The 24,411-nt window shown below is 49.6% G+C and overlaps 1 protein-coding gene across 6 annotated transcripts; it reads left to right on the top strand.

The window, feature by feature from the left end:
- The first annotated feature begins 265 nt into the window (after positions 1–265).
- On the top strand, positions 266–24,378 carry Pkm (pyruvate kinase M1/2). 6 transcript variants are annotated; one of them, XM_028892470.2, is made up of 12 exons: positions 2,116–2,300; positions 7,708–7,824; positions 10,096–10,262; positions 10,766–10,857; positions 13,953–14,084; positions 14,711–14,897; positions 16,132–16,402; positions 17,058–17,208; positions 17,391–17,543; positions 20,489–20,655; positions 22,963–23,144; positions 23,741–24,378. In XM_028892470.2, exons 1-12 carry the CDS (start codon positions 2,251–2,253, stop codon positions 23,845–23,847), a joined length of 1,776 nt encoding a protein of 591 aa, XP_028748303.2. In that variant the 5' UTR covers positions 2,116–2,250; the 3' UTR covers positions 23,848–24,378. The 6 variants fall into 6 exon arrangements, with proteins under 6 accessions (XP_028748305.1, XP_028748303.2, XP_037063352.1 ...); XM_037207455.1 differs by lacking the exon at positions 20,489–20,655 and adding an exon at positions 21,051–21,217 and having other exon boundaries at positions 2,205–2,300; XM_028892472.2 differs by lacking the exons at positions 2,116–2,300; positions 7,708–7,824; positions 20,489–20,655 and adding exons at positions 266–348; positions 21,051–21,217.
- The last annotated feature ends 33 nt before the right edge of the window (positions 24,379–24,411 follow it).

The following is a 24,411-nucleotide window of genomic DNA, read 5'->3' as shown; positions in this document are numbered from 1 at the left end:
CCTGCCTCCTCGCCACTTCCCCATTGGCCATCAGGAAAAACCGAAGCGCAATTTTGGTCTGCTGTGTCCTTCCGCCACAGAAGGTAGTTCTCCCCAAAGGGCAACCTGCCTGTCCCGCCTCCACCGCGCTTCTCTGAGAAGGTGCGGACGCCCGGCGAGACGCGAGAGGCGGGGCGCCGCTGGCTGCCGCGGGGATTGGGCGAGGGGCGGGGCTGCGGAGGGATTGCGGCGGCCCGCAGCTGGGATAACCTTGAGGCCCAGGAGGCGCAGTCCCGCACAGCAGCGACGCGATCTGACCGTCTACACCTCCGACTTTGCGATCGTTGTAGGATCCGGAGTACGCCCGAGGTGAGCGGGGAGGGCCTACACCATCTGTGCCCCAGGGCCGACGCCTGCGTCTGCGGAACGCAGGCCTGCCTGCCCACGCGGGACCCAGGCTCCTGGCATCGTGCACCCCAGTCCGGGTTGGGGGAGAAGCTACACTGGAGCCCAGGTCCTGAGCTTCCAAAGTCAGAGGGGCCAGCCAGCCTCATCCCCACGCGCTAGTTCTGGTCCCTCTTCCTTCTCAATCTGGTTCCACCCTCTTATCTTGCTCCTGCCATCCTCTCCACCCTGTTCCCTCCCACTCTTCTCCGATGCTCATCCTCCTCCAGCATTCACTAGTAGTTCTTGCGCCCTTCATCTTGGCTCTGTGCCCTCCCTCTTTCGGTGCCCGCCTTGTAATCTCCCCTTGAAATAAGTCTCCTGCTGTGCTGCTCCCCACTTCTGCCCCGTCATTCATCCCCCCCCATTCAGGTCAGCGTGCTCTTCCCGCGCCCGTGCACGCTGCTCCCGGTCGCCCCTCCCCCTCCATTCCGGTCACGTCCGCGCCGCTGCATCCTTTCAGCATCCGGATCCTCGCCCCTCCCCCTCCGCACAGCTTCCCCCTCCCCCCGCATTCTGGTCACGTCCGCGGACTCCCCGCCGGCCCTCGTGGTCCGGGGCGAGTAGGTAGGATGCAGTCAGTCGCGGTCCTGGGAGATGTAGCCACGGGTTACGTAACGTCAGTCTTCCCGGTGGCGGGGCAAGAAGGGTTGGCCGCTATTCCTTCCTATTTTCTGCCGCCGCAGATTCCTCTGGTTGCCGGCGAGGCCTGCGGGGCGCCTGCAAGAGCTGGCGCGCTCCATCCCACGGTGGCGGGGTTGCACGTACCGCAGGGTGCCTGGACCAGCCGGTCGCGCTGCTCCCACGTGCTGGCGGGGGACCGTGGGGGGGGAGTGGGCGATCAACCAGGAGCGGTTTCCGAATGAAGCTGGAGCCCGACGACCACACACTCATAGCCCACAGAGCTCAGTCTAAATAGGGAAGCAAAATTTGTCAAATCAGTGCTGTGGGGAACATGGGGCTACACAGGGTGGTCTGCACACTGGGTTTGAAGAAGCAGGAAAACACCTAGTCTGAAGGTTACTTAAAAACCTAGGAGATTGATAGGAAAAAGTGAGCTTCATAATGAAGGTGCAGTCCTGCGTGCAGGCAGCGGGGGATATAAATAACAGGTTTTTGGAGGTGGTTCCGCCTCTGATCCTGTGTCCGGAGTAGACGTTTGCTCCAGGCTGCTGAAGTTACTGGTCTCAGTGTAAGTACGGGGCATACCTAATGCAGTGAGTAGCCCCGGGTGAAATGCACAGAAGGGCATGCTTATGTCCTCTTTTTGTCAGTGAATGGAGCACAATTACGTTGAAGGCCGCGAAATTGAGTCTTTGTCTTCCTGCTATTCCTATACACGTTAGTGATAAGCTTGGGGAGGCAGGAAAGCTCTGACTACCCAGTATCCCCCTGGAAACAAATTCTCTCTGGAATCCGTCGGTGTTTACAATGTAACTATGTAAGTTACATTGCAACTCTCCTGAGAAAGGAGCCCGCCATCTAAAGAGAAATGCGAGCAGCCTTTGTCTTCGTCTGTAAGGTAGAAACAAAGAAGCTACCCAAATCGATGCCTTCCGATTCTCATCCCTTATTGTTCACACTTACTTACTGCATGCTGGCTTGTAGGAAGTTAGGTTTGGAGGCTGTTGCAGTAAGTTCTGTTGCCACAATACTCAGGGTGTGGCTACTTTCTAGGGTACAGAAGGGAGGGCCTTGGGTCAGGATTCAAGGTACCATTGTTAGCAAACAATTTACCCTCTGGTGGCCTGAGGATGCTATTGGTAAGACGGTGAGGCTGTTCTGTGGGAAAGTGTAGTCTAAACCACCACCGGGTCTGTGGGCAAGATGACTCAGCCTTTCAACTTAGCGGCATTTGAGAGGATTCTCATCCTTGGGTGAGTAGGGAAACCTTGTTCTCCCAGATGTAGTAAGATCTCCGATTTAGTGAGTCAAATGCTGAACTGGTGTGCATTTCCCTAAGTTAAACAGTATATCATCCAGGCTGAGTGTGGTGGTGAATATCACTTTAATCCCAGCGCTGGAAAGGCAGGGCCAGGCTGTGAAACCCTGTCTCTGTTGTGTGTGTGTGTGTTGGGAGGGGGGTAACAAAATGCAGGTGACCAGGCCCTTTGTGCTACCCTAAGAGCATAAGTATGGAATGGCTGGTCCTACTCTGTATACCTTCATTCTTAACTGATAGGCATAGCAGCTTCTCATGGAACAACCTGTATCCAGAATGGCAATTTCTGTGAACTCATTTCTGAGTTCCTCCCTAAGTCAAATTGTATGACTTTTTTTTTTTTTTTTTTTTTAGTACACAGCTATTTTCATTTTAAACATTATATTGAAAGTTGTTATCTAATTCATAGGGAAATTTGTTTTACAAAGAATTAAGAGCTGTGTTCCAGCCAGTTGTAATGGCCCAAGCAAGACTCCTTTATTCCTAGCACTCTGGAGACAAACACAGGCAGGTGGCTATGAGGCCAGCCTGGGCTGTATATAGTTTAGGCTTGCCTAGGCTACATAGTGAAACGTCTCGGAAAACCATATCCCCAGTGAGTGACTTGGCACATTTCATAGCTGACTCCAAACAACTCACATCTCATGGGGGTTGGATATGCCATCTGTGTTGTGACATGAAGGTGTTGGTCACAGGAAAGGACATCTTATTTCTTCAAACTGTTGATTTCTTAATATTGAGTAGAAGAAATGAGGAAACAGTGTGGACAGGAAGGTAGAAAAAAAATCTCTTGGATTAAACTACATTACTTGGGGTTTTAGTGTCTTTTGCTGTAGCTTTTCAGCAGGAAGTCAAGATGAGTTGGCCAAGAACTAAGGTGGAGATTTGAAGGAGAGGAAAATGACTCACTTGACTTTCAGTTTCTGAATCATCCCAAATACCCACAGCCAAGTTAACTGGTAAACTGCAAGAATGAGTTGATGGCTGTAAAATTACTACTTTTCTGGTAAGAGTCCTTAAGGACTGAGTCATCCTTGTAAATTCCACTCTGGTACAGATAGGTGTAGACCACAGGCTGTGATGTCCATTCTTCCTGACTTGATACTTTCTTGGATCTTGCAATTTTTAGACCGGATGTGGAGTATTCAGGTAGGAGAGGTGAGCCCACGTGGGTAGGGGCCTGCAAACCCCTGCTGGCTCTTAAGGCCTAGAGTAACAGCTCAGCCCAGGACTGGGGGTGGTCTTAGAGCCACCAAGCTGTGCAGTGAGGCCACACCCCTGCCTAGTTTGTGCCTGTCTGCACGTAGGAGGGAGGGAGGGCTGAACTGCAGTACCTCCAGTGGCCTCTGAGACGCCCCCTGCTTCCCCACTGAGGTCTGAGGAGCGAGCTCTGAGTCTCTTTCCCAAAGCTAAGTCTAGAGGAAGCTGCATCCCTTCCAAACATTTTTAATTAATCCACCGGTCATATTTTGGTTTTAAACTACTGGTGTTTCCAGCCATGAGTGTAAAAGATTTTACTCTATGACATGCTCATTTTGGAGGAGTCCAAACTTTTGATTAAGAAGTAGGGAAGAACTGGGTGGGGTGGTGCACGCTTTTAGTCTCAGCACTCAGGAGGCAGAAGCAGGCAGATCTGGAGTTTGAGGACAACCCCAGAATCTGTAGAATCTGTTCTTTCTCAAAAAAAAAAAAAAAAAAAAGGCTCTGGTAACAGCGCTGTTAACATAGTAGCAGATGCCTTTAATCCCAACATTCAAGAGAGGGAGGAGAATCTGAAGTTAATAGTCATCCTCATCTGCTTAATGAATTCAAGGCCAGTTCAAGGTACATGAGACCCTGTATCAAACAAAGCCAACAACAGGATTGGGTGTCCAAAATCCAGGGTAGAGGGTGGGGACAAAGGAATGTGGGAGAGAGTTAAGAGGAGTCAGGGGTCGGAAGAATGGGGTTATTTATGGATTGAATAAAATCAGAATACTTTTATTTTTGGGAAATCTAAAAATACAGGTCAGCATTGATGCTGAGTTCTGGGTGGTAGAAATAATGGGGTTTGGGGCTCCGCTCCCCCTTGGGAAGCAAGGCAATAGTTGTAATCCTATAAAGGTCACCGTAGGCAGGCATTCACAGTAAGTAGGTCAGTGCTGGGACAGCTGGTGCTGCCTCCCCACTTTAATCCCCCCCAGACACGACTGTGGTTCAGGGCACTCCTTTAAATGCTGAGCCTGGGCCTCCGGTTGTGGAGGCCGCTTGTGCATTCTGCTTCCACCTGGTTCCCTAGGCTCCTAAGCCAGGGTCCAGAGTGGGCATCATTCCCAGAAAGAAACACTGGCTGAATAAACCTGCTAAGAGGCACCATGTGCCAGCAGAACAGAAACTTCTCCCAAATCACCTCCTTCTGGCTCAAACTTGTTCTCTGCTCAGCAAAGCTGAGATGGAGGCCAGGAGACCTTGGTACTGAGGACTGGAGATTTTCTTTTCTGTCCTAAAGTAGAATAGTCTTTCTGGGGAGAAGGGGAGGCCCCCATAATTCCACAAGAGTTTAAAGTAGGACCGTGAAGGGTAACATTAAATAAATGAGAGCTGGTTTTTGCTTGTTTCTCTCTCTTTTTTTTTTTTTAGCCACAGGAATAACTCCAAAAAGTGGGCTCATGTTCTGAATAGCCTGGTAACACCAGACCTTTCTGATAGAGAATTTGCTGGGCTTAAAAGATAGACCTCCCGCTGGGTATGGTAGCAAATGCCTTTAATTCCAGCATCCAAGGGCAGAGGCAGATGGATCTCTTGAGTTTTAGAGTAGCCAGGGTTATATAGTAAGACCATGTCTTAAAAAATAAATAAGCCAGGCAGTGGTGGTACATGCCTTTAACTGGGAGGCAGAGGCAGGCAGAGCTCAGTGTTCTCGGCCAGGCTTGTCCATAGAGCAAGTTCTAGGACATCCAAGGTTACGCAGAGAAACCCTATCTGCCAGGAATGTTTGTTGGCTGCAATGATTTGGACCTACATGAAGACCTAATAGGTAGACTGAGGCATGAAACTCTGCAGCATGGCCCGACAGGAATGCTAGCTCTAGGAGTAAGGGTTGCATTGGGCATTTTTTGTTATTTGTCTTTATGACCTTTGTGCCTGATATGAGGGAAACATGTGAAGGGCCAGGAACTGCCTGAGATGGTAAAGGGCAGAGCCGAGCCGAGCTGAGCCTGTGCATGCCTCAACCTACATACAGCCCACAACTGAAGCCCGGGCTGGTGTCTCCTTTCTCACAGAGGGGCAATGGCTCTGAGGAAGATGCTGCTGCAGGGGCTCAGGCTCAGGAGTAAGGCCCCTGCCCCTGAGCACGGTGTTTGCTGCTGTCACTGGACATGCCAGGCTTCTGCTGCTGACTGGAGGTTGGCTGTGCATGTGGGTGCCTCCAGAGGAGGATGCTGGCATGGGTGGGGCCATCTGTCCTGGCAGGCACTACTATGCAAGTAGCTAGCCAGTAGGGCAAGCCCTTCACAGAGGTCCACCATGCCCTAAGAAACCAAGGCTGGGGCTGCTTTCTTGGGCCAGAGAAGACCTCAGAAAGGGTACTGTATATATATATTATAGATAGGTAGGTGGTTGGTTTGAGTTGTGGGGCTCCATGGGGGCTGTGGGATAGGCAGAGGAGCCCTGGTTGGGGTTGGGGAGGGGCCCCCAGGTCAGAGGCTGGGAAGAGAAACAGCTCAGTGAGCTCGGCTCTAGATTGTCAGGGAACTTGAAACACTTGGAAGTTGGTTAAAGTCTATATAATTGTATCAAACCATTGATTGTTACATATTTCCATTTGTCACTTTGTATCTGATGGCAAGGTACTCCAGTCTGCAAACTTCCAGTGAATTCTAGATGGGTTAATGGGTTGTGTATTTGGAGGACAGTGAAATGTTTGAAATTTTACCTGCTAAACTGCATTTCCGGGCCCTGAAGGCAGCAGCCCTTGTCTATCAGAACATTGTTGTCTGTGTGACAAAGGTTGTACTGTCAAGTCTGGGAGCAGTCTAAACAGGGAAAGAAAATTGCTGAACTCTGGCATGGTGCTGACAGGTTTGGATCGTGAAAGTTTTCCGTGGATTATGTTAGGTACTTTTTTCTTTTGGCTTTGGGGTCAATGGATCAAGGTGCCCTTCCCAGGCCAGTGAACCTGCCCTGAGAGGCACACTTGTGACTGAGGGCATAGAGGACACACACAGTTTCACTCCATTTTAGCAGAGTAATCCTGAAGGGCGTAGGGCTGATGTGTAGAGCTTCACTGAAGATTTATTTACACTTAGATTTTCTTAAAGCATTTCACATCAATAATTTTATTAGTAAAGGCTCTGATGCTGGGTACGGCGACACACACCTTTAATCCCAGCATCAGAAAGGCAGAGCAGGCGGGTTTCTGAGTTGGGGTCAGTCTTGTCTCTACAGCACCTGCAGCGGCTCAGGGATACTTAGCGAGACACTGTCTCAGAAAGGGAGCGGGAAGGAGTGTTTTCATGAATACCACCGCCCAGGCAACAAGATGATAGTTTTAACATTTGTCATTTTATCATGAGGTGCAGGGGACCAGGTTTTTTTATATAAACTGGAGAATATGGTGGTGCACGCCTGTAATCTCAAATCAATAAGAATGATAGTAAATTACAAGTTTAAAGACACTTCAGGGGGTTCAGTCATAGTGACTCACTCCTGTACTTTTTTTTTCTCCCCAAAGCTGAGGACCGAACCCAGGGCCTTGCTCTACCACTGAGCTAAATCCCCAACCCTCCCCCCACTTTTTTTAGGATTTATTTATTATTATGTATACAGTATTCTGTTTGCATGTATATCTGCAGGCCAGAAGAGGGTGCCAGATCTCATTACTGATGGTTGTGAGCCACCATGTGGTTGCTGGGATTGGACTCAGGACCTCTAGAAGAGCAGTCAGTGCTTTTAACCACTGAGCCACCTCTCCAGCCCCCCACTCCTGTACTCTTAACACTTGGAAAGTTGAGGTAGGAGGAGATAGCTCAGTGAATGAAGGAACTTGTTTCCCATGACCCTAGTTCTGTTCCCAGGACCTCACTGGTAGGAGGAGAAAGCAGACTTGTCTTCTGATCTCAGCACAGTGCTCACCATGCACCCCCTAAAACTAAATAGCCATTTTTGGGTGTTAGGGGATAAAGTACCACAGGGGAGTCACAGTAAGGGGTCACATTTACCTCCAGAGTTTCATTAATCATGTCTTCTCCTGTGTGTGTTTAACGTAGCTGAATCTCTAAGAGCAACTTCTACCTGGTTATTAAGGTAATTCCCACAAAGACCTTCAGTTACACTCAGCTTTTACCTTGATCCTTGTACAGCTCTCCAGAGCAGACTATACTCAGCTCTGAGCGGTCTCTCCAAGTGGGGCCGAGGAGTCATCCTGAGTCAAAAAAAGAGCAATATGTCACCGGAAGCCCAGGCCCAGAAAACCAAAGGTATGACCTGATCATCAGTGGCCTCAGGCAGGAGTTTGCAAGGAGATACAATGTCTCAGATGGAGAGAAGAACCGCCTGGTGACTTTTGAGTGAAGTGGGTTCAGAGTCTGTTCCACTCATGCTGACTCCAAGTGAGATCTGAGCTTACTTTACACAGCATGGCCGCATAAGGGGGCGGATTGACCACCAGCATGGTTACCAGGTGTTTGGAAGGGTCTGTCTGCACATGACTGTGCTGGGGGCGGGTCTTTGCTCTACCACTTGGCATTTCTATAAATAGCCCCTTAGAAGAGACAGAAGGGGCTGGTGCCTTTGATCCAGCTGCCCCTCCTCCCAGGCTATCCTGTGTGTTTTTTGTCTCTCCCCTCTATATTTCTATCTGAATATTTCTCACCTCTTTCAACTCAAGAGTACCCTGAGGGAAAAAACTAGGAGAGGGTCTCCCCATAATGTACCATCCATGCTGTTCCCTCAGCAGCCACCTAAGCATGGCTGGGAGCCATGGGAGTTTGTCAGCCAGGTTTGTTTCAACCATGGGTAGACAAAGAAGCTGACTGCCTGGGGACATCCTGTGTGAGGACTTCCTAAGATCTGGGGAGGGGGAAGAGGGAGAACTGATCTTGGCAGAGAGGCCTTAATGAGACTGAGCACATTTAACAAACACTTCAAGGTGCCTGGGGTAAAACCCAAGTAGACCTCGAGGAGAGGTTGACTGTCTTGGGGAGTTAGGGATGAACAGTGTTGGCAACCAACAATAGCTCACCCCTCCTTAAAAAGTTTTCAATTCTTGCAGTGATTATAGTGGTGCACCCCTGTAAGCCTAGCACCCAGGAGGCTGGAACATGAGGACTGCCGTGAGTTCAAGACCAGCCTGAGCTACATACAATGAGAACTTGTCCCATGAAAAGTTTTCCATTTCTGTGGTTGAAGACTTATAGGCCTCCATTTTCTTTGGATCATTTGTAGGTTACAGAGGTCTCTGGCTGTTGCAGGTCTCAGGTAGCAGAGTTTTAGATGAATATTCTTCAGGCGTCCAAAAGACACAGTCCGTAGAGTGAGGGTCCTTGACTGGCAGGGGCTTGTTATAGAACTCAGGCTGAAGACTTTAGGCTCTGGACTTTTAGAGTGTGGTCTGAGAAGGACAGCCAGCTTTGTTCAAGCCTCTCAACGTTTGTCGATGCAGCCCAGAGCTTCTCCAGAGTTCTGTCTCTAACCAGCTCAGTGAGCATTTAATTGTCAGTCAGTCATAAAGTTAAAAAGCAAAGGGCAGGGCAGCTGTTAGGATTGTGACCTGGGTGGTTAATTACCTGGAACAGATGTCCACACTGCTGAGAGTGTGCTACCTATCAGACATAGATAGGGAATCCAGATGGTCAGAAATGTGGCTGGGGAAGCCAGGGCTAAGGTCAGCACTTGGGAAGATCAAGGATAGTGAACTGAGCTCAAGGTCAACCTAGGTTACGGAGTGGATTCCAGGCCTTCAGGGACCAGCTACTGTGCAGTTGCATTTCCGAGGTTACAGATGACTCCTTGGTGAAGTCGTAATGACTTTGGAGCTGTTCCAGAGCTCTTGTGTGCAGTCTTGTAGATGTTGCTGGTGGTTTTTGCTAAAGCGATTTTGCTTCCTACCCAGAAAAACAACATTTTTGTTGCCTGCCATTTAGATCTTAATTCTCATGGCTAATAGAAGCTAAAAAATAAACTTGGGCGATGAAGCCAGTGAAAACCTAGAACTCTGGAGCTGAAAAGGACTTGACGTTTACCTCCCTGGTCAGTGGGCCATTTTGGGTTTGACATACTTGGAGATTTGACACCTCCTCATGGTAGACTTCCCAAGACACTAAAACAGGCGCCGGTGTTTGTGTGCGGAAGAGATGTCCCTTACAACTTGTTTGGGGGTGTTTCTTATTACAACTTTTGAGGAAGTTTCTTCATGTGTCTGAAGTGATGTTCTTTCAGGGTGGGTGGGAAAGCTATCAAAGTAAACAGTAGCTCACACTAGAACCCTGCTTGCTCTGTTCCCGGGGACTATATGCGTTGGATGGGAAGTTGCTTTTGTTCATCAAGGTCTTTGCTGTTTGCTCACAATCACATTGAGCCCTTTGCCCAATTTGAGGGTCACCCACATAACCAGCACGTGCCAGGCCTCCGTGTAATTGTGCACAGAGCCATCATCGAGTTAATGTGTAAGCGGGAGTCAACTGCCTCTGCCAAGTGGCTCATTAAGCACTGTCCAGTCTAATTGCACTCTTCAACTCTCTGGGACCCAGGACCCCAGCAACCATGCCGAAACCACACAGCGAAGCGGGGACTGCCTTCATTCAGACCCAGCAGCTCCATGCAGCCATGGCTGACACCTTCCTGGAACACATGTGCCGCTTGGACATTGACTCCGCACCCATTACGGCCCGCAACACTGGCATCATTTGTACCATTGGTGAGTGTGGCCCTCCCCTAAATGGAGGCTTCGTAACTGATTATCTCCTGAAGAGTGTAACCGTTGCACAGCTAACCTAGGTTCTGACTGAGGCCCTGTACACCTTTATGGGGAGTGGCCATAAAGAGTTACACTTAGTTTCCTACAGTAGATGATGTTCAGGAGGTCTTTCATAGCGATTCTTTGTAGGAGTATTTCAGAGACCTCGGTCTTTTCCATATGGTCTGCATCACTCACATTCAGTAGTTAGACATCTTGAAGGCAAAGAAAACTGCCTCTACCTTCCTGATTATGCAGGGGCCCTGAAGACTTTGAGAAAATGGCAGTGTTTCCCCCTCATAGAATTTAAGAACTTTGACTAGTACAATTCTTTCTGTTGATTTCTGGAGTTAATGATTGAAAGGCAATTAAAGGATGAAGAGTTTTGATGTTGAACAGATTTCACACATTTTCCTAAGTATCATCGTTTTCTTCCTGTGACTTTAAATGTGTATTATTAATAGGTCCTGCTTCCCGATCTGTGGAGATGCTGAAGGAGATGATCAAGTCTGGGATGAATGTGGCTCGCCTCAATTTCTCTCATGGATCTCACGAGGTGGGCCTCAGCTAGACTGCTGGGACAGGAGGTGTCCTATTCATTAACGATGATAATCCTGGCAGGTGTGAGTCTGGGTTTCTCAGTGAATGGGACATTGTCCTAGCCCATCCCAGATTCCTTCTTCCCTTCCTGCCACCTTCATTGGCCTAGACAAACAAGGTCTGCTTTGTCAAGGACCAGGGCCGTCTCCACCCTGAACCTTCATACAGAAGGCAGGAAGGGTTTAGCTGGAAACCCCTCTAGGCCATCATGTGTCTTGGCTCTGCGCTTGGCACCCATGCCCCAGGGTTTCAACAGTGGCTCCTGTGGGTCTGGTGACCAAAAGGTCATACAGAAGATTGATTCTGACTTAGTTCAGTTCCGAGATGGTTAGGGAGGTCCAGAGGACGGAGTCTAATGCACAGACTACAACAGGTCATATCCCAGTCCGCATTGTCTTCCCAGCATCGGGGCCCTTCCTAAGAGTGAGGTGGGAATGCGTTTCAGCTGGGGCTGTTCATTGGATGTTCTCAGTGAACATGAACATATGCAGGAAGCAGATGGCAGCTGTTAGAAAAGCTCCTTTGTGTCAGTGCCCAAGTTGAGAACAACCCTTTCTAGCAGTTGGGCAGATGAGGCATCTAAAGAGCTACCTTTTGAATACTTTGTCAAACTTGACTGGATTTCTTACTGGCATTGATGGAGGAGAGAGACAGTCCTCTCCTGCCTCTTGGTTCAGAGTAAAAAAGTATTACCCTGTGCTCTGTTTGCCCTCTGACCTTTGGAAGTTGTTTGAACTAAAAATAGACATGGAGGAGCCGTCCAAGAATTGAACCCCTCCTTCCCAGAACATGAGACTCTTCACCATAGATTCCTGAACCCATATTCCATAAATAGCCTGATGGAGGCTAGCCCCCAAATGTCATGGGGCCTCAGGTAGTCCAGTGGGCACCCAGGCAGTATATGGCACATCCTTGCTTGGTGTGATGGTACAGAATTTGAAGCAGATTTGTGAGTTCAAAGCCATCTTGGGATACATGGCGAGTTGGAGGCTAATTTCAGGAACATAGCAAGATCCTACTGCAAACCAAAAAGCAAGGTGGTTGCTTTCCAAGCTCTGCTGCTCTCGGTAGGAGCAACCAGGAGTAAACACAAGGGTGAGCCTAACTCAGAGGCAGAATTAGATCCACTTACCGTGGTCCTTGCAAGTAGAGTCTCTGTGGACTCTGGTTTGCAGAACAGGCAAAAATAAATTTGTGGACATGACCTTTAGGCTTTCCATTGGCTCTTGAATCCAGTAAAATAATACCATGCAGCTCTAAGATGGCAGTGCCCGGTGAGATCATCCAGACCAGCTGGGAAGGGGCCAGCGCCAGCTTGAGTTTTTAAACTATAAGAAGCATTTGGAGATTATCTGTACTTTGAATCTTATTCCTAGATTGGGCTTAGGCTTTATTTATTGCCCTTGTGAGTTTATTTTTAGGTTTTAGACTGAGATAAGGATAACTCCAGAAGGTTTGGGGAGCTGATCTGAAGTCATCCTGTGATGTCATGTAAAGCAAACAGTTTGGCGAGTGTCAGGTCTCTTATTTCATGTGCTCTTTCAATGAGGAGCTGGGGTGCATTTTTGCTGGTCTTGGTGTTTTAAGTACTCCTGGAGACGCTGGAATTGCACTCCTCCCCCAGACAGGAACATCTGCCGGTGGCATCTGCTCCTTTGACAGCTCTGGTAGTCTCTTGATTGTGCCTTGTGCTGTTCACGTGGGCAGAATGTGTCACTTCTTGCTGAACAGGCAGTGCTGGACCGCCACACTGACTTTTAAATGGCCTAAATTTAGAGCCTCTGCAAGGATGGCACTGGTGGGTACCAGTCTGCACCATTTGGTAATCAGCCAGCAGAACCATAGCTGTGACGGTGGAGGACACGCTCCACCTCCCAGTAGTGTGCCGAGGGCTAGCCATACAGAGAATGTTAGTGATGGACCACCCAGGGTTCTAATTATTAAGATTATAATGAGGTTTTATATACATGAGGCCAAAATAACTATTTGTTGAGAACGCTTGTGAATGGGCTGAGGTGTGTAACTCAGCAAGAACAAATCCCTGGGTTTAATATCACTCATACTTAAAAAATTTGTTAGGCCAGGGGAAGAGATTTTAAGTCTAATAAAGTAGAAATTATACAACAGTAATTCTTCAATGGAAATTAAGGGCAAAATCTAAGACTATTATAAGGGCCTCTCTAAAACAAACCACGGCAGTCCGCTGACTTACTACAGATTCAGCTTTCAGGCACCTTTGGTCCTTGAAGATAAAGGACTGGTTCTAACCCTCCTGTCTCCTGTAGATAACAAACAGGCTTGCGAGTGTCCTTCCGGCGCACAGTGGTCAAAGGACAATGAATAAAGTGATGAATTCAATGGCCCGTTATCAATGATGTCACATGCATCTGTACTATCTACAACTTCTTCGGGTGTCTTGGCTCTGAGTCCACAATTGAGAGAGGAAAAGGCCTGTGGGAGGACTATTTATTATAGCAAAGGGCAGTTCTATCAGAGATGGGCCACTCGTCACCTGTTGCTCTTCCCTTTCTAATCAGATCCGAGAAAGTGATTGGGAAAGGAAGTGTCTGCGTGACTGAGCAATGAGCTGTTTGGCTTGGGCCATTGTTGACCTAGGTCAACAACTTTGAGTTTGAATTGAAGTTGGGATCGATTGTGAAAACAGACTGACACAGACTGCCAGGCAGACTTCAGACACAAATCCTGGGTCCTTTACCTACCCTACTTGTTGGCCTTCTTTGAGTCCTAGGCACACTAGAGCAACTGAGGGGTCACATAGGGCGGGTTCATGATCCTGCCGTTAATGGATTTTAGTGGTAGAGTTCTGGAATGTTCTAAGATTTGCTACTGGAAATGATTCTGTGGTAAATGGGGGACACAGTCATTTAGAGGGAAGAGTGGAAATTGGTAAAATGAGGGGATAGGGATGAGGATAGAATTCAGACATTTTCTTCCATAAGTGATCAATAAACTTTGGCTCCCACGTAAGGAAAGGAACTGGAGTCAGGTGTGGTGGGGGCACCTGTCAGTCAATCTTCCTTCTTTCTCCAGTACCATGCAGAGACCATCAAGAATGTGCGTGCGGCCACAGAGAGCTTTGCTTCTGACCCTATTCTCTACCGGCCTGTTGCCGTGGCTCTGGACACAAAGGGACCTGAGATCCGTACTGGGCTCATCAAAGGCGTAAGTATCTTAGGAAGCTAGGAGTGCTCTGAGAGCAGGCAGCCCCTCCCTCTGGTCATCTTCTCTAGTTTCTGTCTGTCTTGAGATAAGTATTTTAGAGTATAGGCCTACAAATGATAGGGCCTTTTGGTGTGGGTGTGGGTGTTCTGTATGGCTGTGCACCACATACATACAGTATACTGCAGGCCAAAAATACATATCCCCTGGAACTGGGTTATAGATGACTGTGAGACACCATGAGGGTGATGAGAATTGAACCTAGATCTTTACATGGACAATAAGTGCTCTTGACCACTGCATCATCTCTCCAGCCCCACACGTTGAGAGTATTTTATTCATTGCTGTTTTCATCTGCATGGCTAGGAAATACTATGTGGGGAGGGGGCATGTTTTTACTTTTTTTTTTTTTAAGCCTAAAGTCTCACTGGTGAACAGGTATTTTCTCCCCATTTCCAAAGACAGAATAAGACTTTACTCCCAGGAAGAATGTGTCTTGGTACTTTGGGCCAGGCTTTGCACATCCCTGGCAGGGGTGCTGGCCCCTGCAGCGCACACACTGCATCCCCATGGGGGGGGGGTGTGCTGGCCCTACAGTGCACACACTGCATGCTGTCTTAAATCTGCAGAGCGGTACTGCAGAGGTGGAGCTGAAGAAGGGAGCCACGCTGAAGATCACCCTGGACAACGCCTACATGGACAAGTGTGATGAGAACATCCTGTGGCTGGACTACAAGAACATCTGTAAGGTGGTGGAGGTGGGCAGCAAGGTCTACGTGGACGACGGGCTCATTTCACTGCTGGTGAAGGAGAAAGGTATGATTGGCCATGGCCAGTGCCCATCTCCAGAGCTCTGAAATTGAATGTATCATAGCTCCTTCGGTAAAGTATTTGCCTAGTGTGTGTGAAGGCTTAGGTTCAGTCCCCTGAGGATCAGAAGTTTAAGGTTATTCTTAGTCAGCATCCCTGTTCTATCTGAAAGAAACACTGCCTCAAAAAACCGAAAAAACCCACAAAGGGCCAGGTGGGTGGTGCAAGCCTTTAACATTTGGTAATATCACTTGGGAGTCGATGTGGGGGGGTCTCTCTCAATATGGCATGTATAATACACCTATGTGCCTAGAAATTTCATCTAGAATGCTAGATGAAATATACCCATTCTAAACAGTTTGTGGAAATTTATTTAAATGGTTTATGTATTTGTTGTTGCATTTGGGTTGTTTTTTTGTTTTTGTTTTTGTTTTTTCGAGACAGGGTTTCTCTGTATAGCTTTGTGCCTTTCCGCCTTTCCTGGAACTCACTTGGTAGCCCAGACTGGCCTCGAACTCACAAAGATCCACCTGCCTCTGCCTCCCGAGTGCTGGGATTAAAGCCGTGCGGGGTGGACACCACCCCCCACTTGCATTTGGTTTTAAGAGGTTTCCTGTAGCCTAGGTTGGGCTTAATTTATATAACTGAGGCTGGCCTTGAACTCCTGATTCACCACGTCTGGCTATTTATTTGGGGACCAGATCTCACTTTGTAGTCCTGAATGGCTTGGAATTCACTGTATAAACCATATACTGTGTCTTGAACTCAGAGGTCTATCTGCATCTACCTCTTGAGTGCTACGGTAAAGAAACCTGTGCTACCACAGCTGGGCAGTGGTAGCGCACGCCTTCAATCCCAGCACTTGGGAGGCAGAGCCAGGTGGATCTCTGAGTTCAAGGCCAGTCTGGTCTACAGGGAAAGATCCAAGACAGGCAGCAAAACTGCACAGAGAAAAAAGAAAAAGAAAAATGAAAAAAAAAACAAAACTCTGCTACCACACCCAAAACTCAAATTTCTTAGCAACCTGTGAGTGGGTATTTATAGGTGAGGGAACTGACTTAATGAGTCACATTGCCTTGCCTGAGGTGTTGGAGGCTTGCTTGATCGCCGCTGTAGTGTCCTCGGTGTGGAGTAGCATGTAATTCACAGAACTCAGAAGGGGCAGGGGACCCTGCTGCTGGCCTCCTGTACGATGAGATAGACCCTCATCACTGATCCTCCACACCTACCTTTTACACAGGTGCTGACTTCCTGGTGACAGAGGTGGAGAACGGTGGGTCCTTGGGCAGCAAGAAGGGGGTGAACCTCCCGGGAGCCGCTGTGGACCTCCCTGCTGTGTCGGAGAAGGACGTCCAGGACCTGAAGTTTGGAGTGGAGCAGGATGTAGACATGGTGTTTGCGTCTTTCATCCGCAAGGCAGCTGATGTGCATGAAGTTAGGAAGGTCCTAGGAGAGAAGGGCAAGAACATCAAGATTATCAGCAAGATCGAGAACCATGAAGGCGTCCGCAGGTGAGTCCTGCATCCCTTTGCATAGCCCAGCCCTCTGTGGGGCGGGGGTGTTCTGGATACTTGCCCACCAGATTATTGCCTGTCAGAGTCAGATCATCATAGGAGCCTGATATTTGGCCTGCCTTTTGGGACCCATCTGGAAACTCAGGGCCTGGTCTCCATTCTGAAGCTTGTAGCTTTGTGGTCTTTATTTAGAACACATAATGACTGATGAAGAGTGATCCGTTAGCTTCCCATAGGAAAGAAAGCACATGATGCTTTAGTTAAGTTGATATTCATAAGGATGAGGCAAAATAGAGTGACTAATTTGACTGTCTTGATAAGCCATAGGAGCTGGTGGACCTGTGGGAGGTAGAGAAGAACTATACAAGGGTGTAAGATCCAGGCAGAAGAGAAGTGGGTCCACGTGACTAAATTCGCCCTCACCACCTTTCTTCTGCTCAGTGAAGTATTCGTGGTGGTGGTGAGGAAAACCAGTGGGCAAGATTGTTAGCCTAGTCTCCAGGTCAAGGTTGCCTGGGTGCCCACAGGCTTCTGTGTGCCCGAGGGTGTGGCCCTCGTGGGACATTCCAAGCCAGGGACCTCAGGGAAGCTTCTGTCCTCCCTTGGTGTTTTCTGCTTCCTGTTTCTTCATTATCTTGCTCTTCTGCATCAGGTTTGATGAGATTCTGGAGGCCAGTGATGGGATCATGGTGGCTCGTGGAGACCTCGGCATTGAGATTCCTGCAGAGAAGGTCTTCCTGGCTCAGAAGATGATGATCGGCCGATGCAACCGAGCAGGGAAGCCTGTCATCTGCGCCACACAGGCACGTGCTGCTTCCTTCCGTGTGCTCTGCTTAGGAGACCTGGGTCTTGTCCCCGGGTCCCTGTTCTCCAGACATGTGCACCTGTACACCATGCAGGGAGTCATCGTGGCAGTTATTTATCACTGAACCTGGCCCAGAGTGTCACCTTATCTCACCAGATGTTCTTGTCTCGCCCCTCACAGATGCTGGAGAGCATGATCAAGAAACCCCGCCCCACACGTGCTGAGGGCAGTGATGTGGCCAATGCCGTCCTGGATGGAGCCGACTGCATCATGCTGTCGGGAGAAACAGCCAAAGGGGACTACCCTCTGGAGGCTGTTCGCATGCAGCACCTGGTAAGTCCTCAGCGCCTGGGGTGAAGCAAGCTCTGCAGAGAAGGCTTCTGCATCCTCTCCCGTGGTCTCTTGCCTTCCTCCATGGCACAGCAACAAGAGTGAGATGGTGTGTGGAGTGCTTGTTTTTTGTGGGTTTTTTTTTCTCTCTGTTTACATTCATTGCCTCTACCCCCCCACCACCACCCCTCTTTCTCCTGCTCTGGAGGATGCCGCTTTCATTACATAGGCCACATCTGGCAAGAGATTTAAGCCCTAGGATTCAATCAAAGGATGCCTTGGACCTTCTCCTGGACGGTTCAAAGAGCCTGGTACCTCTGCTAAAGAAACCAAGAGTTGGTTCCTAGCAGGTGTCTTGGTTTGGTTCCCAACTTGATCCCTGCTAGTCCCGTGGACAGATGCTTCTTCACTGCAGGCTGTACCCGCACTGAGCTGTTCTGAGCTGGCCTTGCATGGTGCCTGTGTCCTGGGACTGCCTCCCCCTCTGTGCCAGACCCAAAGCAGGGATATAAATAGAGCTGGGTGTGGCAGGAAGGGTGCTGAACTCCGCAGGCTCTGGACTAGGAATATGGAGGAACTGTGAAGACTTTTCTCTGGTGTATGTTCTTTAAGACATTGGTCAGATACGGTGAAGTCTGGCATTCAGAGGATGAGGCAGGAAGATAGCTAAGAGTTTGAACTGAATCACCTCCTTTTGCTGACTTCTTCTCAAGGGTGGAGACCCAGGTCCTTGGCCCTATGTTCTGCCCTGGAAGTTCTGAAGAGTCAGTTATTGGGCTGCTTACTTTTGCCTGATGAAAGAGTATTGTGAAGTAACTTTTGAGAGTTTCTGTTCCATTTTCACCCAGCAAAGGACCCCTGTCCTTTTTGTGACCCAAGTTTCCCACCAGCCCCCAAATCTAAGACAACTGAAAAAAGAAGGAACAGACCTGGATTAGCCACCTTGCCTTCCTTCCCTGCATATGTGTCTGATTATTGAGTTTGTGCAGATTCCAAGGTGAACTGAATTCTTGGCTCTGTGACCTTTTCCAAGGTTTATTATCTGTGCCCCTATATTGGAACTGACAGACCAGCCCTGTCCTAGAAGGGTTGTATATAGCTTGGACATCATCACCTGCTTGTGTGATGCAGTTACTGTTAGGACAGGGATCGAGGGGTCACATCGCTGCCCATGGCAGGAAGGTGCTTGTCCTCCCAGAAAACCGTGTGCCTTTGATCACCCCCACAGTCGCTGCCTTCCTGGTTTTACACCGCTTACCCCTTTCCTAGCTACCTGCCTAGTTGTGTGATCTGCCCACAGAGTGGTCAGGACAAGTTAAGGTTGGCATTGACCAGGTATTCTAGTATGTATAGCTGTGGGCGAGTTAGGTGACCTCAGGACCTTGCCCTAAGATGGGTTGGATGAGATATTAATTATAGCCTTGGCATTAAACATTTATTGCTGTCATTAAATGTTAGATAAGCCTCTGAGCACGTTGATGTAATCTTCATGGCCTCAATTTGTAAATGAGAATCACATGATATGGTAAAAGGTGGGTTCCAGCCCAGGTTTGCTGTCCATTTGCTGCACCATGCTGTAGAGTCGGGGTTAGTTCTGATGTCCATGTCCTTTCTTCCATGCCCTCCCTGGTCTTTCCTGTGAACAGACACCTTAGAACCTCGAGGCTGGGATTGCATGGTGCTGCTCAGAAGATGAGTCACAGAGTCTAGGTTAGACTGGCTGCCCCTTCATGGGGTGCAAGCCTCTTCCTCGGGCCATCAGTTAACACTGAACAGCGTCTCCCCTTACCTGTCTGCTGTTTTCGCTGTGTCTAACTGATGCAGTTCCTGACTTGTAATCAAGAGCTAGGCATCTCAGCTACGCCTGTCCTTTGTGCTGCATGCATTCCATTCTTAACCAAAAGAATGCTTTTCGCTTGTGAATCTGCTTATATCAAATCAATGAGATGATTTGCTGGTTCCTTCTCATCCCTCCCATACTAAGATGCTGATGGTTTTAATTCTCTGAAACTTAACATTTCCTTTCTAATGCCTGGTCTTACCTGAACAGGTAGTCTGTAATATAACACACTAGCTATCTTGCAACGGTTTTAATTATTAAGTTTTAATCAGTGTCTTGAGGGACATGCCCACATGCTTTCACAGGCATGGGTCTCTTCACATGGCTGTTCAGTGTACTGCTCTTAAGTGAGACAGAGTTTCCACTGTTATGTTTAGAACTGGTACACTGTGCAGCTTTGGTTCTTTTGACCCTTGACCCCAGCTTCCAGAGCTGCCCCAATGTTTCCACTGTAAACACTGGGCAAACCCTCCTGTGTCTGTAAATTAGGCTGGAAGCCCTGCTGTAGTCAGGCAGCCATGTGAAGAGGGAAGGGCCTGTTCCTTCCTGTCAGCAGTATCAGGAGGCAGTGTGGTCAGATGGAAGTGATGTGGCCTCCACCTTGGCATCTTTCCATTGAAAGATGATTACCATGAAACCATGTCAAGGTCCTGGGGCCTAATACCACATTTGTCCCTTCCTTAGCGTCAATCAAAAGAAAAAACAAACTTCTGACCCACATTGATGGTGCATGCCCATTATCCCAGCACTGGAAGGCTGAGCTCGGTAAAGAATGATTTTGAGGCCAGCCGTGGCAAGTTGAAGGCCAGTAAGGGCCACAGAGTAAGATCTTATCTTAAAAACTCCAATGGGGGTGGGGGAGGATAAGAAAAGAGAAAGGAGACAATCCCAAGGGGGTAAATAAAGTCTTTCCAGCATGGAAGACTTTTCAAAAGTAAGCAGTGGAAATGCGCACACGGGCTTTGACCACCCTGCCTCTGTATCTGCCCTAAGGACAGATGTAACTGCCTTCCTCTCTGATTAACTCCCTCTGTCTTTCCATGTGTTGTCTCCTGTTTTTTTCCTCCTTCATCCCTCTTCCTCATCCCTCCTACCCTAAACCTTGCAGATAGCTCGGGAGGCTGAGGCAGCCATGTTCCACCGTCTGCTGTTTGAAGAACTTGTGCGAGCCTCCAGTCAGTCCACAGACCCCATGGAGGCCATGGCCATGGGCAGCGTGGAGGCTTCTTATAAGTGTTTAGCGGCAGCTTTGATAGTTCTGACGGAGTCTGGCAGGTAGGGCCCTGAGGGCAGCTATTACTATAGGCTAACCACTTCTCGCTCCAGCCGCTTCAGGAAAAGGCAACGAGGCCAGCCTTGTGCCTGAGCTTGGGCACAGTCTCTCTCCTTCAGGAAGGCAGCCAAGGAGGTCATGAATAGGGCAGGACCAAAGGATTCCCTCGTGGGTACAGTGGGAGTCACAGGCACCGGTGCAGGATGGTTCCTGGGGAGTCTGTGTCTTGCTCAGTTCAGAACATGCAGTGACTGCTCCTCCTGGCACTTTTGTGCCCAGGGACATTTTCCTTCCCGGTTGTCTGTGACTCCCTCCTGCCCCGTCCATTTGTGACAAAGCTCTGACCACACCCTGTCCCCCCCCCCTTCGTCCCTCTGGACGGATGTTGCTCCCCTAGATTGCCCGAGAGGCAGAGGCCGCCATCTATCACTTGCAGTTATTCGAGGAACTCCGCCGTCTGGCACCTATTACCAACGACCCCACAGAAGCTGCCGCCGTGGGTGCCGTGGAGGCCTCTTTCAAGTGCTGCAGTGGGGCTATAATCGTGCTCACCAAGTCTGGCAGGTAGGAGGCGGCAGTGGTTCCCTGGGGATGCCCTGCTCAGATGGCACCCCTCCTTGGGGATCCCCAGAGTGGCTTTGGGCCAAGTTTGGCTGCCACCAAAGGACTCCAGGCAGCACTCACAGGTATCCCAAACCCGTTTGGCCCCAATATGAGTTCACAATGAGTTGGAAGCAGATACCTCTTTTGCTTTAGTTCAGTTACCATGTGGCCTTTAAAAATCCCGTTTGGAGGCCTGGTGAGATGGCTCGGTTGGTTAAATTGTTTGCTATGCAAGCCCGACCTGGTTTGGTTCCCAGAAACCATGGAGGAGGAGCAAACTGACTCCTGATCTCACATACACGCCGGCAGATACAAACACTAATAGTAAGCATTTTAAAATCCCACTTGGAGGGTTTGGAGATAGCGTCTCAGTGCGTATCTGTTGCACAAACAGAAGACCTGAATTTGGATCTAGCACCTCCGGTAAGGTGAATGCAGACAGGAGGGTGCTGAGGGCTTCCCAGCGAGCCAAGTGAGAGATCCTGTCTCCAAAAATGAGATGAGAGGTGGGCTTGGCCTTTGAGGGCACTGGCTGCTCTTCCAGAGGGCCAGCACCTACATGGCAGCTCACGACTGTCTCCCTCTAGTCCCAGAGGAATCTGTGCCCTGCTGTAAACCCCGCAGGTATTACATGTATGTGGTGCACCCATGCACGTATGGGCAAAATCCTGTTCACATAAGTGAAAAAGGAAACGGTGCAGAGTGATAGAGGAAGATGCCCAATGTCAACTGCTGGCTGTGCGCATGGGCACACAGAGGCACGCACCTGTGTGCACCACACACTCCACAATAAATAGTGAAAATACCCAGGTGTGGATGTCCCATGCCAGTAATCCCACTGCTCATGAGGCAGAGTCTAACCTGGGCTAAGGCTGTGCACATGGACTGAGTAGCAGCAGGCGGGCTCCCAGGAGCTCCAGGATAAAAGATCTATGCTCATCTTGTACCTCAGTCCCGCACCTTGGCTTTTAACACTAGACCTGGAGCTTCACTGAGGAGTTCCCTGATTCTAGCAACTACCTCCTTCAAAGCCTGTGGGTGCAGGCCAGCAGGAAGATGGGTGTTTTCTGCTGTGCTTTGTCTGGTCCCCCAGTACATCTTGTGTGTCTTCAGAGCATGTTCAGTTAATTTAGCAAGCCTGAAACACATCTGCTAGAAGTAGACACTATCATTTGTCATAGGTTGTTTAAGGAGGGGTCCCTAGAAGGATCTAGATGGGCCAAGCATTCCTATACGTGCCTGGTTACCACGCAGATTTTTTTTTTTTTAAAAAAACCCAAGTGTGTTTGGGCCTCTAGAGTTCAGTTGCCGGGACTTCCCTGGGAACAGCATAGTGCTGCAGACTTAATACTGTTGGCTGCCAGGGTCTGGTCACCCTGTTGCTGCTTGGTTTGTAAGTGTTGCTGGCAGCTGTGGGTGCTGGTGAAGATGGCTGCCTTGCTACATGGAAGGGCTCACGATATGGGAGGGATTCTAGCCATGGTCCTGTGGGACTGCCCATACTGTCAGTTTAGAAAGGGCAGGAGACAGGACGGGGTGGGGGGGGGGCCGCGGCTGGCCTGTCCTTGGAACAGAGTAAGCTCTGGGCAAGGCCTGTGGCTCAGAGTTGATATTAGAGAGTGAGCTGTGCTGAAGGTGCTTCCTGTCTCCTGGGTCTTGTGACATGTGTTTAATGCTCCGTCTGACCAACCTGTTCCCCATCTCAGGAGTGCTCACCAGGTGGCCAGGTACCGCCCACGTGCTCCCATCATCGCCGTGACGCGCAATCCCCAGACAGCCCGCCAGGCCCACCTGTACCGAGGCATCTTCCCTGTGCTGTGTAAGGATGCGGTGCTGGATGCCTGGGCTGAGGATGTCGACCTCCGTGTGAATTTGGCCATGAACGTTGGTATGTAGCTGGAAGCAAGAAGATGGGGTGCTGAGCAAGGGCTCTTCTGGGGGTCCCGAAACTGCCCTTCTCTGAAGAGTTGAGCTTCTCTGTCCTTACCCTCCTAGATTAGGGCCCAAGGCAAAATTAATTGCCTCTACTCATTACTGAAGTTCTCTTAAGACTGGCTGGGGCTACTGTGCTGTGTGTAGGGCACACAGATTACTACCTACGCTGCTGTGGCCTTTACTCCTGTAAAAGGTTGGATATCCAGGGGCAAGAGCAACGACCTGACTCTGAGTGAGCTTGGGCAAGGCTGACCACACTGGCGTGTAAACTGATCTCCAAAGGTCCCTGCAGTCTGAGCTCAGCCTTTTTTTAGACTAGGAGGCTTGCACCACCTTGTGGTAGGAAGAATTGGTTGGGCAGCCTGGTCCCCTACCAGCATTGGGATTGTTGGTACTCTTTGGAATGTACCTGCCTGGCTTGTGTCTGGGCTAGGAGGAAAGCGCCACCTTGTGGTAGGAGAGAGTAATGGTTGTTCGTTTAGGACTGGGTGGAGCTTTGGGGCAATTACCCTACGTTACCTCTACTCACCAACCTTTCTGCTCTTTCAGGCAAGGCCCGAGGCTTCTTCAAGAAGGGAGACGTGGTCATCGTGCTGACCGGGTGGCGCCCTGGCTCTGGTTTCACCAACACCATGCGTGTAGTGCCTGTGCCTTGATGGCCCTCTGGGCCCCTCTTCCAGCCCCTCCTTTCCCACCCCCTCCCCCATCCCATCCATTAGGCCAGCAACGCTTGTAGTGCTCACTCTGGGCCATAGTGTGGCGCTGGTGGGCTGGGACACCGTGGACTAAAGCCCAGCTGTCTGTCATACGGCCCTACCGGAGCCAGGGGTGAAGGAGGAATGCAGAACTGGAAACCCTCTGGCTTTATCACAAACGGGCAGCGACATCTCTGTGTACTTTGCTCCTGTAGAAAGTTGCCCAGAGAATTCCCAGCCCTGGCCTGGAGTCAGGAGACCGCAAGAGTAGGGGCTGAGGGTACGGGGGCCCAGGTTCCTGTGTAGATAGCCTTTGGCCCTGGCCCTGACTTTGCTTCCCCAACAGCCTTGGCCTCCCCGCTCCTCCTTGTGCACTCCTCAGCTGTTACTGCAGACACACACACTCCACTCTGCACCTTCCAGTCTACCGCAGCATCTCCAGGCCTGTTGCTATAGTGCCCACCTGAATGTCAATAAACAGCAGCTGAAGCACCTGTGTCCTGTTCTTTTCTGCTGGGGAGTGGT

This window comes from Peromyscus leucopus, chromosome 7 (assembly GCF_004664715.2).
Source record: "Peromyscus leucopus breed LL Stock chromosome 7, UCI_PerLeu_2.1, whole genome shotgun sequence".
Lineage (NCBI taxonomy): Eukaryota > Metazoa > Chordata > Mammalia > Rodentia > Cricetidae > Peromyscus > Peromyscus leucopus.
The sequence above is the reverse complement of the archived record's forward strand: the minus strand, read 5'-3'. Positions and strand labels throughout refer to the sequence as shown.

Excerpts from the sequence above, each read along its gene's own strand:
- Pkm (XM_028892470.2), top strand. The coding sequence starts at position 2,251 with ATGACTCAGCCTTTCAACTTAGCGGCATTTGAGAGGATTCTCATCCTT. Across the intron at positions 2,301-7,707 it reads GAGAGGATTCTCATCCTTGG|CTCTCCAGAGCAGACTATAC; the intron begins GTGAGTAGGGAA and ends ATCCTTGTACAG. Across the intron at positions 7,825-10,095 it reads CCAGGCCCAGAAAACCAAAG|GACCCCAGCAACCATGCCGA; the intron begins GTATGACCTGAT and ends TCTGGGACCCAG.